The sequence below is a fragment of the Umbelopsis ramanniana genome, assembly GCF_025399195.1.
Source record: "Umbelopsis ramanniana AG unplaced genomic scaffold K450scaffold_40, whole genome shotgun sequence".
Taxonomy (NCBI): domain Eukaryota; kingdom Fungi; phylum Mucoromycota; class Umbelopsidomycetes; order Umbelopsidales; family Umbelopsidaceae; genus Umbelopsis; species Umbelopsis ramanniana.
Window position 1 is genome coordinate 170,911 of NW_026252126.1, and position 13,124 is coordinate 184,034.

General features: G+C 42.6%; 5 protein-coding genes across 5 annotated transcripts; all 5 read left to right on the forward strand.

The window, feature by feature from the left end:
• The first annotated feature begins 706 nt into the window (after positions 1 to 706).
• On the forward strand, positions 707 to 1,269 carry K450DRAFT_248100 (uncharacterized protein). Its single transcript, XM_051590178.1, has 2 exons — positions 707 to 850; positions 920 to 1,269. The coding sequence occupies exons 1-2, from the start codon at positions 803 to 805 to the stop codon at positions 1,166 to 1,168; spliced, it is 297 nt and encodes a 98-aa protein (XP_051443291.1). The 5' UTR covers positions 707 to 802; the 3' UTR covers positions 1,169 to 1,269.
• Positions 1,270 to 5,483: 4,214 nt separating this feature from the next.
• On the forward strand, positions 5,484 to 7,512 carry K450DRAFT_176554 (uncharacterized protein; the record flags this gene model as incomplete). Its single annotated transcript, XM_051584246.1, has 6 exons — positions 5,484 to 5,597; positions 5,674 to 5,873; positions 5,988 to 6,238; positions 6,317 to 6,405; positions 6,490 to 6,603; positions 6,676 to 7,512. 6 exons carry the CDS (start codon positions 5,484 to 5,486, stop codon positions 7,510 to 7,512), a joined length of 1,605 nt encoding a protein of 534 aa, XP_051443292.1.
• Positions 7,513 to 7,643: 131 nt separating this feature from the next.
• K450DRAFT_248118 (uncharacterized protein) lies at positions 7,644 to 9,038 on the forward strand. Its single transcript, XM_051590179.1, has one exon. It carries the CDS (start codon positions 8,030 to 8,032, stop codon positions 8,972 to 8,974), a length of 945 nt encoding a protein of 314 aa, XP_051443293.1. The 5' UTR covers positions 7,644 to 8,029; the 3' UTR covers positions 8,975 to 9,038.
• Positions 9,039 to 9,493: 455 nt separating this feature from the next.
• K450DRAFT_248123 (uncharacterized protein) lies at positions 9,494 to 11,146 on the forward strand. Its single transcript, XM_051590180.1, has 6 exons — positions 9,494 to 9,579; positions 9,645 to 9,746; positions 9,818 to 9,901; positions 9,968 to 10,464; positions 10,537 to 10,845; positions 10,924 to 11,146. Exons 1-6 carry the CDS (start codon positions 9,519 to 9,521, stop codon positions 10,966 to 10,968), a joined length of 1,098 nt encoding a protein of 365 aa, XP_051443294.1. The 5' UTR covers positions 9,494 to 9,518; the 3' UTR covers positions 10,969 to 11,146.
• Positions 11,147 to 11,634: 488 nt separating this feature from the next.
• On the forward strand, positions 11,635 to 13,123 carry K450DRAFT_248130 (uncharacterized protein). Its single transcript, XM_051590181.1, has 8 exons — positions 11,635 to 11,753; positions 11,828 to 11,900; positions 11,976 to 12,029; positions 12,115 to 12,196; positions 12,264 to 12,360; positions 12,435 to 12,574; positions 12,674 to 12,774; positions 12,860 to 13,123. Exons 1-8 carry the CDS (start codon positions 11,716 to 11,718, stop codon positions 13,064 to 13,066), a joined length of 792 nt encoding a protein of 263 aa, XP_051443295.1. The 5' UTR covers positions 11,635 to 11,715; the 3' UTR covers positions 13,067 to 13,123.
• Position 13,124: the final 1 nt, after the last annotated feature.

Below are 13,124 nucleotides of genomic sequence, written 5' to 3' on the forward strand. Positions count from 1 at the left end.
AAAAAAAAAAAAAAAAAAAATAAGCTTCAGGTACTCCTCAGTGCCCAGGCAGCAGCACCTTGTTGAAGGACTGTTTAAAACATGGAAAGGTTCCGTCACATGAACCAGCAACAACTTATTAAAGTAGCGAAGGGTCCTCGGAAACATGGGTGCTTCCCATTTTCTTCAAAGCAGCACGGGGCTGGACACATGAAGCTCACATACTGGGTAGATAAGACGGGATTTTTTAAGTAGAAGCACCGTGAAACTGAACCGGTGTCCTCAAGGGTTAATCTAAAGTTTTGAAATGAATCAAAATATTCATGAAGTATTCGTGATAAGATCGTTCCACGGCTTTGCTCGGCGGTACACGGCCCTTTCGGGCACAGACTAAAGGCTGTTGTCGTACCACAAATCCTATAAGTGATCTTCAACCTGGGAAATCATACTGTTACGACACGTCGTCTCAGTGGACTATTCTTTACCATCTGAAGAAATATGAAAGGAAATGAATCGGATCTTTCTACATTTGTATTGACTCATGGGGTTATACTGGTTGGAGATGAATAGAATGGGGAAGGTTAGGTTAGCTGTGGATTTGAGTATGAGCCTTTTTTGATTCTGTCTCCCCTCCCCCCCAATGGACTTCTGGCTCTCCCTATGCTTTTGGGGGACTGGACTGCTTTACACTTCACTGGGTCTTGCCACTTGCCTCACCAAAGCAAACCTCGGCTCGGATTTTCCTATAAAATCAGCACGAGTCTGTTTTTGAGTTTCAGTCCCTCCCATACCTCTTCTCTCCTCTCAACCATTTTATAACTTCATGGAACTGAGCATCTGCCTCTACTGTGAAAAACCGTTGCCCAATGATGTATGAGTCCTTCAACTTGGGAAATCGATCAAAAACTTAAACCTCTTGCTTATCCTCCTATTTCCACAGACCATGAGCTTCTGTTCCTTTGCATGCCGAGCATCAGAAGCGAGCAAACATAACGCTGCCAACCATCATTCTTACCCAATGAATTTCAACCGTAGACGATCTTTGTCCATACTGAATACACCACCGTCACCAGTTACCACTGCTAGCTCACGTCTTTCCATCGGATCGTTGAACTCCGGCTACCTAGATCACCGTGCGTGGACCTTGTTGGAAAGTGCATCCGATGCCTCTAGCATCGAATCTTTGTAAATATAACAAACTGCATCGCCTCCAAGGAACTATCCCCCACGCTCGGGCGGCGTGCCGAGCTTCTGCTTCAACCATATAAAAAAAAAAAAACTCAGGAAAACCAAAATTTTGAAAACCAAGGATGGGCTTGTGTCCATTCCACACTTTCCATGTTCTATATCCCTTCCGATACCGAACTGCGTCTGGACGCAGTTTCCCCTTCTACAATTGATGTACTTCTTTCAAACCAAGAACCAAACTATTCTGCTTTTCAGAACTAGTGAATGAGCTGTCAAGATCTTTTTTCTCAGCATTTGTATCATAGCTTGAGCGTGATATTACAAAAATAAAATAAAGTAAAATATTTAGCTCAATCCGGTGAGTGTCGCAAAGGGTTGGTGCACAAACAAACCGAAAAAAAAAAAAGGATCACTTGACGTTTTCCTTCCTCGATGGTTTTCGAATACCCTCTGCGTATTCAATTTCGGTCAACTAACTTCGGTAAACTTCCAGAGATAACCTTAAAATGCAACTTCATGACCAAGCTTTCTTGGCCGTACAATGATTGTGGCCACCTGATATTCAGCGTATAATGTTACGGTTCTCCTGTAATCACTGCAGGCAAAGTTCACTTCGACACGACAAACTATGGCTGCTTTCACTCGGCCAGATCTTTTTCTCTCTCTTTTGGCTCGTTCCAATATTGCTCCCTAGGGTGGTGGCGGTATACGGGTAAATCTACAACCAATTTCCCGGAAAGCGATGGGCGCCATTCTGTCAACAAAAGAGAACGTGCTGTCTCAGGACTGGGGTACCAAGTTCTCAGCTGTTGTCTACTGGCCCGGCTAGTTCACTGAATCTCATTCTAAACGTTTGCGGAAACTTACTGTCTCATTTAAGCACATTTGGATGAAATCGTAACGTTTTATACTTACCATACGAACATCTCGTAAATCGTGCAGCAGTGATGTAGCAAACAATTTGAATATATTTAGCCTACCTGCATTAAATGCGTGTATGTTTATCAATTTATATGCTTTATTTTTCTTTTATCTCTGTTGAAAGATCGCCAATGAAGCCTCCTCACGTACTAACTTTTCTGGCTATTATATGCTAGCTTTTCCCATGCGAATGAAAGCATCTTGCTTGGCTTCCTTGAATGTATGGCCAGCGAATTTGTACTGATTATGCACTTTCTTATAGAGGAATACCGCCATAACTCCCAATGCAAGCCAGCAAATGGTTGCAAGCAATGTGAAGACACCTGACAAAATGTAGCCGTCTGAAAATAGAGTAACAAGAAGGATCAATCCAGCTCCACCACTGTTTGTGAGAAAGGATGTTAATGCTTCAATTGAAAAAATGACTTGAATGTTTGTTTGCAATGATGCTCCTTACGTGGATGGAATGCCAACTGCCATGTAAAAGGTATACAATACGTGGAATCCGTTGAAAACAAAGAAGAAGTCTGAATGAAATGAAAGAGGACAACCACGTTAGTTCTTGTCTTCTATGGTTATTTTAAGATTCAATGGTGATCGCTGCTGCTGTGTACTTACAATAGTACAATGACACTTCCTTCATGTAAGCATTGTAAACAGGTCGGTACCACAAGAAGAAACTTGCTGCAGTGTGAGTGAACATTTCTGTCAGAGCGACGCCCATATCGGTGGGAGCACTTGTGACAGATGGAGGATGTGAAAATAAGACACAAAGACATGCAATGAAGTTCATAACCAAAGTGACTTCGAACAGGAGCCATTCTCTATAAAGCCAGTTCATGACGCCTTGGTGTTGTGGCGGAATTTCAACAGCAATATCGAGATAGAGGAATGGGAAGCAAGGAGGAAAATTGTTGGGTTGTCTGCCTTGGCGAGATAAATTCATCTGTCTCTGTTCAAGGTCTCGTTCACGCTGTTCAAGCTCGCGCTCCTTTCTTAACAATTCCTCTTCTCGACTCCCAGATACATGTCCTGGTGTAGGTGTAGATGCATTCGATCCATGTTGATATGGGCTGTCTACCGTTGAGAATGGGTCGACTTCCGGTGCCGAGAATTGTCTTACGGTGGCCCCTGTAAAGTCATCTGTCGATGCGGCGAAGGATGATGAGTTGGCGTGGATTGGGTCTGTTTCAAGCTGATATGCCGGCTCCTCACGATTTGAAGTGAGTGCAGAGGTAATACTGGGATCCTCAAACGGATTTGAAGGATCGTCAAAAGGATTTGGCTTTGACATGTCGACGAAAATGAAGCTATCGGTGAACCTGTACCTTTTGCCAAGCGGGGTCCAAACCTTTATACGCTTTTTTGCTTGAATGAGCCAAAAACAAATTATCCCAACCAATCAAATCCTTTGGAAGCGCTCACTGCATCGCCAAGCTTGCTTCACCTGAAATGGCATATCAAAACTGTGCACAGCCTAATGAAGGATCAAGTTGATAAAGTGACTAGATTTTATTATATACTTTACACCGTCTTCGCGGAGGAGCAAAAGCTTGAAGGGATTGGCCAGGGCTACTTTAATTGTCATCTTACCCGTACGCTACCAAAATCCATCTATGTGCTTTCAACACGCGACAAAGCTTATGTTCACAATTCTACGAGTTGTCTACATGTAACGATTTCACGCTGATTTCTCTTCGACAGCTGTTTTCTTGTCAGCCAAGAATTTGGTCATGCCAATCAAATTTTGGATTTCTTGAGGCGTAGCCATACCATGTGCAGTCCAACGAACTTTACAATTTTCGTCCACAAGGAAAACATATCCTATATACTGGTTGCTCATGGCAAGGTATCGTCTCAGTCTTGATATGTCCTTAAAAAGCAGCACATAGTTATCCTGTTGTTCAAATTTTCGAGTTACAAGTTAATGAGCACGCCTGGTCCAGCCTCTCCCACAAATGGCGATGAGGAGCTTTACCTGTCTTTCCAGAGGCGTGTTCTTCTTTATAGTACCCATGAGAGCCTTCATTAGATATTGCTTAAGTAAGTTCTCTTGCACATTAAGCTAAAACATTAGAGAGGTCCATATTAGCATGTGTACCATTCCATTATGTTAATGCTGGTGGTCCTAACTTACTTCTACCAATTGAATATCCTTTCGATCTTTGAAAGCAGTCAAAAATGGGTTGATGAAGGTGTTTACGTGTTGCTATGGAGAAAAGGTGCTGAATAAGTGACAAGTTCGGTATGAATTTTTCTTGGGGTGTTCACTTGTCAAATATCTTACTTCTGCATACTGGGCCAGAACAAATGACATGAGTGAGATTTTGCCGTGTAGCATATCCGTGGTGTGAATCTTTTCCTTTTTGAAGTTTTGGCCTTCAAAGTCAGGCATATACAATGCTTTCTGTACATCACATATTAGCCAAGTGAGCATGAAGGGGGCCCCTACACATTGTCAAGTTCAACTAATTTACCTCGGCTCTGATAAGTTTGTTAGATGCCTCAAACAATTTACCATTATGCTCTCGCATTTCTATGTTCAAGAAAGTAAATAGAGTTATCAGTAGGATGTCAGCCTTGTCAAATAGCCAACGATGGATTCATTACCATGCGCATCTGCGAAATATGATTTGGTTGCCTCTGCAACTCTGTCATCGAAGTGATATTATAAATTAATTAGATGGCTGTGCATGATAATAGAGGAAGGCTTGACAAGAGATTATGTTTGACATACAGATATCGTCGCTCCTCAACGTGGGAAGCGAATGCCTTGTCATAGTCAGTCAAGTCTTGTAACTTTTGCTTTTGGCGACCAACCCAAGAGTTGCGATCAGGAATAGGCCGGTCCTTTACGCCCAACACACTGGGAGGTTGACGTTTCGGGGCATCGTCGGTTGCCTTTGGCTCATTCTTGGGAGTAGGAGTTGAACTTGATGCCGATGCCAATGTGCGGCTAAATGAATATAATGCTGGTACAGCCATCTTGGCACATGGTGCTCTTGCCTGTCGCACCGTATTGCTGAATATGATGTTCATAGTACGTGTAATGTAGCAGCCAATTTGGCAAAGAAAAAAGTATGAACAATTTGATGGTGGTGGCTTGCGCGCCTATAATTCTCCCCTGCCCTACGATTGTCCTCGGTCGTAACTCAGCGACCCCTTCTCTCTTTGTCCGGAACTCTCGATTGTGTCATCCAAACTCGCACCACTAATTCAACCCGCTGAATATTTCAACTGTCTAAAATTCGGTTTCTATCAGTAGGTGTTGTCCACTGCCTTTCGTTCCATGTCGTCGATGACACTCATCTGACTGCATAATAGGGATTATTCGCCAACGCCTTGGGCAGGCGATCCAATGACCTCTCCGAAGATGGTACGTCCACCTGGCTAATATGATTAGGCATACTCGATTGATCCCCTGTTTTAACAGCAAATTAATATCATATATAGCCAACATTGGTCATTTTCGACTGATGCGTGTAGTGGGACGGGGTGCGTTCGGAAAGGTACAAAAAAAGGGAAATTGTTTTTGAGACGCCACCAAATCTTTAATTCGGTTGACTAAAAGTTGTTTTCTCATAGGTTCGCATCGTCGAACGGAGAGATACCAAAGTCTTGTACGCTCTGAAATATATATCCAAACATGATTGTATTTCAATGGACGCTGTACGGAATGTCATCCGAGAACGTGTAATGCTAGAGCAGTTGGATCACCCTTTCATTTGCCGTCTTCGATTTGCTTTCCAAGATGATGAGTATATGTACATGGTGATGGACCTCATGTAAGTTAGTGCGCTCATTACCCAGGCGGTGGGATTCACACGAATCATGATTGTCTAATCTTAATTGTTATTTGTTGACTTTGCTTCATTGTTACACATAATCATTTACTATAGGATGGGGGGAAATTTGGGCTTTCATTTATTACGTCAAAAGTTCGATGAAAATGTGATTCGGTTCTGGATAGCCGAACTAGCATGCGCCATCAACTACCTCCACCAAGAGCGGGTTGTACACCGAGATATAAAACCAGACAATATTTTATTAGACGAAGACGGCCATGCTCATCTAAGCGACTTCAACATAGCATCACATCTCCCATCTCACCGACCATTAACGTCGCAATCAGGAACTGCACTATATATGGGTAAGCAAACGATTGCGTTGAAACCAAACCCGCTTGACCAATCAATTAACCATAAATTTTCTATTTCCGTCAAAATAGCACCAGATATATATCGAGGCGGTGGCTATAATGAAGCCGTTGATTGGTGGGGGCTAGGCGTCACTATGTATGAGTGCGTCTATCGAAAGGTATGTATTAGCGAATCTTCAAATGTTAAAGCACTCTGGTGTAACGTTCGCGAGTGACTAAGGCTGCTTATATTTAAATCACAGCGCCCATTTGATTACGACAAAAGTGAGGAATTGCAAAAGGCGATATTACGCGGCCATGTTCATTATCCGCAAAATGTTCCATATTCAGTAGAATGTGTTTCGGTTATTCAAGGCGTAAGTATATCTCGTTTTCTTCTTACCAGTTAAAGATGAAGGGTGAGCAAAACATTAATGAATTGGGTTTAGTTATTGGAACCGAATCCTTCCAAAAGACTAGGCTATGGGCCTGCTGGATGGGCTGCCCTGGTTCACCATCCCTTCTTTCGATCAATAGACTGGCATCGATTGAAGGACAAAACGTTCACTCCGCCTTACCGACCACCATCCAACCAAAATAACTTCGATGCAACCCATGATCTTGAGGAACTGCTATTTGAAGACAATCCACTTTCTGGGCAACCTCGAAAAAACACACGCAGGCATCGTGCAAAGTCTTCTTCGGGCATGTCGAAGGAGATGGAAAAATATGAACGCGAGATGGATTTCATTGAGGAGCGGTTTAAGCCGTTTGACTTTACTGTTTTTGAACGATACGAAGGATTTCAAGACCCCGTTCGCATGACCGTCGGTGAACCACCAGAATGGGTCAAGCCAGCGTTTGAAGGTGCGGAGCATGGCGATTTCTTACCTGTGAAGCGAATCTCAACCACCAGCCAGATGGAGAGCGAAGAGGCTCTGGTTGGACCGCCACCAGTTGTACCTCCTGCCATCTATGCTGATCGTCAATGGCGAGAAAATAACCGGGCACGACCAAGCTATATTGCTCCATTGGATAGCACAAATCAAGATGGTGAACAGCGGCAGCCATATGCCGGTCGGAGCGCGGATAGTAACGGAGGATTGACCGAAGAGTATGCATATTACCCAGCTAGAGAACTACAAAAGAAACAGAGCAATCGAAGCTTTCGTGAACGGCGTGAACGGGATCGAAGGAGCGTTAGTCGAGCAAATAATGATACCCGAGCTACCTCGTCTACGGCAGCAGCCATAGAGACGCTTGCTGATAAACTTAAAGATATGTGATGTTGTGTAAGAGTACAATAAAGTGGGGTCCAGTGTAATAAAAAAATGAGTCTTCCCTGGTTGTATATAAAAAAGTTATTTAATGTCATTTGAATTTACGCTTACTGTCAGCCAATCGTATAGCTGAATGGGCGGATCTGGTGATGGACCACAGAAACCCCCCTCCTTCCATGGTACACCCGTCTCCTTGAGCCACAACCCCCCAAGTGGTACAAACAGAGCAACTGTTCCTAGCAAGCCGAATGTCTTTTCAAGTTTGGAGGCTTTACTATATCAAAACATTCTAATCGACTATTTGTTTACTGTAGCTCTGGAGGGACTTGACTCGTTCCTTTGTTCACTCTCGAAACTCGACCTTTTTTTTTTTTGTTTTTTTTCCTTCTTCTTCTTGTCATTACCTGGTAAGAGCAATATGCTACTCGTCTTTGCTGCGTCTTCCGAAAATATGCTGACTTTGCTTATCTCTTCGTTCTGTTCCAGTAACCAAACTCCCCACTCTTCCAAGCTCTATTGAAACATGGTTCATCAGCAGCTATTGCCCATGGACTCTCATTTGTCCACCAACGGAGGTGTTCTGTGCCAGCATGTCATAAAACCCCACCAACATAAGCATTCACCTGGCTTATCCTCGGCTAGTCAAGACCTGATTCATGAAATTGTGGCTATTTACAAAGAGCTATCCTGTCTACCGTCGCTCGAACCGGGAGCCACAACAAATAAACTTTTCTCGAGGTTGGTTGGGATCTGTATCAAGCAGTATAAAGCGGAGACTGTGTGTGATGTCCTGGACCATCCACAAATCCTTCAGCTTATCAAGCATCTGCGTAACATTTGCTCAACCGGCGAATACCTCTTGGAATGTCAATGGAGCCAAAAAATCATCCAGGATGCCTACTCGTACACTGAAAATCAACCGGAGCTTCTTAAAAATTTTGTATACTACGACAACTACCACGACTTGACCAAGCTAGAGCTGCATGCAATGCTTGGATGCGGCGTGGTTCCCCGAACTGTGGTGTTTGTTGGTTCAGGTCCGATGCCCCTTTCTTCCATTTTATTGGCCGACATGTGCAGCGATACAACGATCATCCGTAACTTAGACATAGATAAAGACGCCATCGATATAGCGTCAGAATTGGTTTCAGTCATAGGAAAAGAAAAACGCATCCAAAACTTCCTGTGCGATGGCATGGAGTATACAGGTTTTGGCCAAGCTGATGTTATTTTTTTAGCAGCCCTGGTAGGATGCGATCATCAACAAAAAATGCAACTCTTGAAAAGAATTTACGATCAATGCAAGCCAGGAACTGCTGTGATGGTCCGAAGTGCGCATTCCTTGCGGGCTTTACTTTACCCAGTCATCGAGCCTGAGGATTTAGTGAAATGCGGGTTTCTAGTAGACATCGAACTTCATCCTCATAATCAAGTTGTTAACTCTGTCATTCTGGCCAGAAGAGCATAAATATCGTATATGAAATAAAAGTCTTATTTGTGAATAAAGATGCGCTGATTGATATGACATCCGGTGTCGCAATGTTTCATAAATTACTACTGTAACCCTCGCGGTACTCTTTTAGGACCTTCCCAGTTGCGACGGAGTTCCTTAATTGATATTCCGCGCCAGTCATTTGATGACCTTAACAGTGGTACGATGCAGGCGAAATGACACAAGATCAACAGCTGCACCTCACAAATAGATAAACACATGGTCTAAAAGCAAATAATATGCATGATAAAACAAAAAATAGCCCATAATTGCATCTGATCTAAAGAAGTTCCGAAAAGTGAGGCAGAAAATCAGGAAGTTGGTGAGAGATAACCACAAAAATTTAGGAGTACCTTGTGGGCTGTGGCAATAAATTTTTACAGCAAAAATTTTTGAATTATCGTGCAGTCACAAAGTCCGCTGAGTACCCGACCGGCTGTTTGGCAACCTTTGCGGTTTTTATATAAACTCGCCCCCAACGTTTTGCATATCACCTCATCTCCACTTCACGCTTTCAAGAATGAAGAACTCAATGTATTTACTGCTCTCTCTTGCGTTTCTGTCCTGTGCTATGGCTCAAGGTATGTTCATCTACCCCTGCTTACCCCCTATCGTTTTATTTATTAACCTTTGCTTTCAGACGCAGGATCGACTGATGAAAACGCTTGTGCTGCTGAACCTTTGGAGGATTATAACATGCCATTGAGAATTGGAACAGTCTTCATTATTCTTGGCACCTCATCTATTGGTAAGTAATCTGTTTGCAGACTTGTTTTGCTGGTATACGATCTGTTCCTCATCAACTCCGAATGTTCCCAGGAATTTTTACGCCACTCCTCCTCCATTACTTTGGAAAGCAGGATAGCGCTTTCATCAAGTATACCCTGCTGATTGGAAAGTTCTGTAAGTAAACTCAACAAGACTGTATCTTTTCCAGTTCTTTCTTCTAACGCTAATCTGTCCATAAAGTTGGAACGGGTGTCATCCTTGCTACTGCGTTTGTCCATATGCTTCCAGATGCATTCAACAACTTTGCAAACCCCTGTCTTCCCGCTGGATGGCTGTCATATGGTGCCTTTGGTGGTGTGTTCTGCATGATTGCCTCCCTCCTCATTCAACTGATTGAATTTGCTGCCATCGCCAATGCCACTTCTATTAATCAAAAGAAAGCTGAATCAGACGCTAAATCTGCCGTTGAAAACTATAAGGCCACTGACTCCATTACTGAGAGAACCGCTTTTGACCAGAAGAACCTCCCATCCCACGAGCTCGCTGGAGACCACGCTCATGAAATCGGCCATTTCCATACTGCCGGCATGTTGGAAGAAGGCCAATCCTTCCGTAACATTGGAACTTTGACCTTGGAACTTGGAATTGTTATGCACAGTGTCATCATCGGTATCACTCTTGCAAACACCGGAAGTGATGAGTTCACTACTCTTCTTATTGCCTTGGTTTTCCATCAGGTAAGAAAAAAGTCTAAAAAAAAATGCACTTTTCGATTTGGTCCATATCCTAACTGCTTTGTAATACAATAGTTCTTCGAAGGTATTGCCCTCGGTACTAGAATTAACGACATGAACCTCAAGTCATTCCTCAAGCCTGCTATCATGTCCATTGCCTATTGTATCACCACTCCCCTTGGTATCGCTATTGGCATCGGTATTCACTCAAGCTTCAATGAAAATTCTCCATCATCCATTCTTGCCCAAGCTATCTTGGACTCCCTCTCCGCCGGTATCTTATTGTATAGCGCTTATGTTGAACTGATCGCCATGGAAATGAATCACAACCCTGAATTCCTTCAACGTTCCTTTGGTTCAAAAGCTATGTGCTTTATATCTCTGGTAAGTGATGCTCAATGTCTTGAAGAAAATAATCAGCAAATAGAAACTGTTGCTAACTATCATTTTTCCCTTACATAGTACACTGGAGCCGGCTTGATGGCTTTGATTGGCGAATGGGCATAATGGCGACGATGCCTCGATGATTGACGCTGAGAAGGATTATTCACATTGTACTGTGTACAATTACTTTAAAACTAAATCATACCTTTTTATGACTATTAATTACATCTATAGATCTGTAGCATCCACACATATATTTCATTAAAAAAATATAACCACCAATTTTTTGATTTACATTAGTGTAACTGCCGCCTACTTCGAAGCAGTAGTAGAATTGTGGAAGCATCTGTTTAGCTTTATTCCTTACTGTAAACGATTAAACCATGGGTAATTGTGAGATATTAACATTGCAGTTCAGATCACATATACCTATGGTATTGACTTGGTTCATGATTTTGGTTTATGGTTTATATCTTAATAAAAAATTGTCGTAGTAATGGGCTCAGTTAGTTGGAACTTATATCTTTAATTTAGGGATGTTTGAGCTCCAGTTGTTGCCAATTGTTGTTGGTTTCATAGGTTGCCTATTTTAAATGCTTTAGTGTTTTATAGCCATTGATTGATTGACTTGTGACAGAATGACTGCATCATTATGGTAAAGATAACAAAATGATGATTTCACTATTTGCCAAAAGCGCTACGGTCAGTCTCCAGAACGTGCCAGTGAACAAAGGTTGGTTGAGAAGGGCGTTTGATACTCCGCTCATGCAATTTTTTTTTTTTGCAAAGGACTTTTTTTCGTACTGTCATTGCAAAACTCACAGGAACAGACGGATTCAAAGACATTTCCTCTCAAAGTTCTGTCTCACAATGTCCATCGACCCTTCAGAGTACTTGGCCGACCCTGGGTAACTAAAGCTGTTCTTGCTTTCGCGCTATCACCTTTAAAAACCCCCAACTTACACCTGCTGCTCAACTACAGCTACTTTAACGTGTCGCCGCAAGAAAAGGCCCCTATGCTCATTGCTGTAGCTGGAGGTGCATCCAGTGGTAAGGTTGGTAGCTTTGGAGACCCGACAATGATCCTCAAAATTTAGTACAAGGTCAATATTAAAGTTTGGTCAATACAGCTAGAGGTCTGCAGCCTGATAGGAGAAAGGTTCGCTTCCAAGGCAGACACCAATGTTAGCGTCTTGGTGAGTGTAGGAACAAAAGATTAAAAACTATGAAGCAATTGGATGTACTAACTGGACATCCTAATGGATTTAGAGTCTTCACAGTTTTTATCGAGAACTCAATGAACAAGAGCAACAACTGGCCGAACTGGGTGACCTCAATTTCGATCATCCTTGTAAGCAAAACACTTGAATTCTTTTGATTCTGTCGATGAACGTCCCTCGCAACTCACAGTGTTGTAGCTGCCTTCGACTTTGAGCTTTTAGAAGTGACTCTTAAGGATTTACTGGCAGGAAAATCCGTACAGGTTCCGATTTGGGATAACCGAGTGCAGAAAAGGTATATGACCGATTATGCAAACCATCCCTTCTGAAAACGCTAAACAACACATACTAAATTACTTCCATCGAAAGAGTTGGGTTTAAGGATATTCATAGCGCACATGTTATCATTCTGGAAGGTATCTTGGTACTATATCCAGCATCAATTCGCAAGTTGCTGAACATGAAGGTGTACATAGATATTGACAGCGATGATCGACTTGCCAGCAGAGGTAAATGCGAATAATATTATACTAGAGTGTGAAAGGTCATCATAAGTAAAAGCATGCTCATGGTATCAAACCTGTATCTTTGTGTTTCGAACACTTTAGTCCAGCATAACGCCAAACTGAGCGACCCTGTACCTTTGGAGCGAATCTTGCGCCAATACGTCAAATTCGTCAAAAGATCCCATGAAGAATTTGTACAGCCCGTAAGTACTACAACCAAAATTTGTATGTTGCTCACCGGTTGTTCATAATACTGACCATTGTGCTATCCATCCTATGGTACTCCAGACAAAGCAATATGCAGATATCATCGTCCCACGTGGCATAAAGAATAAGGCCGCTATTACCTTGATAACAGAGCATATCGCTAGCTTTCTTCAAGGAAAGGACGCTTACGTCCTAGGCGAAGAAAGTGGACGTTCACTTTTAGGCTCTGATCACAGTACAGAACTATTGGGTAGCAAGGATAGCGAGTTTAAGCGTATTCCACAATGAAGCGAATCCTCGTTTGTAATATTGGATAGCCTGTATATAATACATCAATCGTTTGATA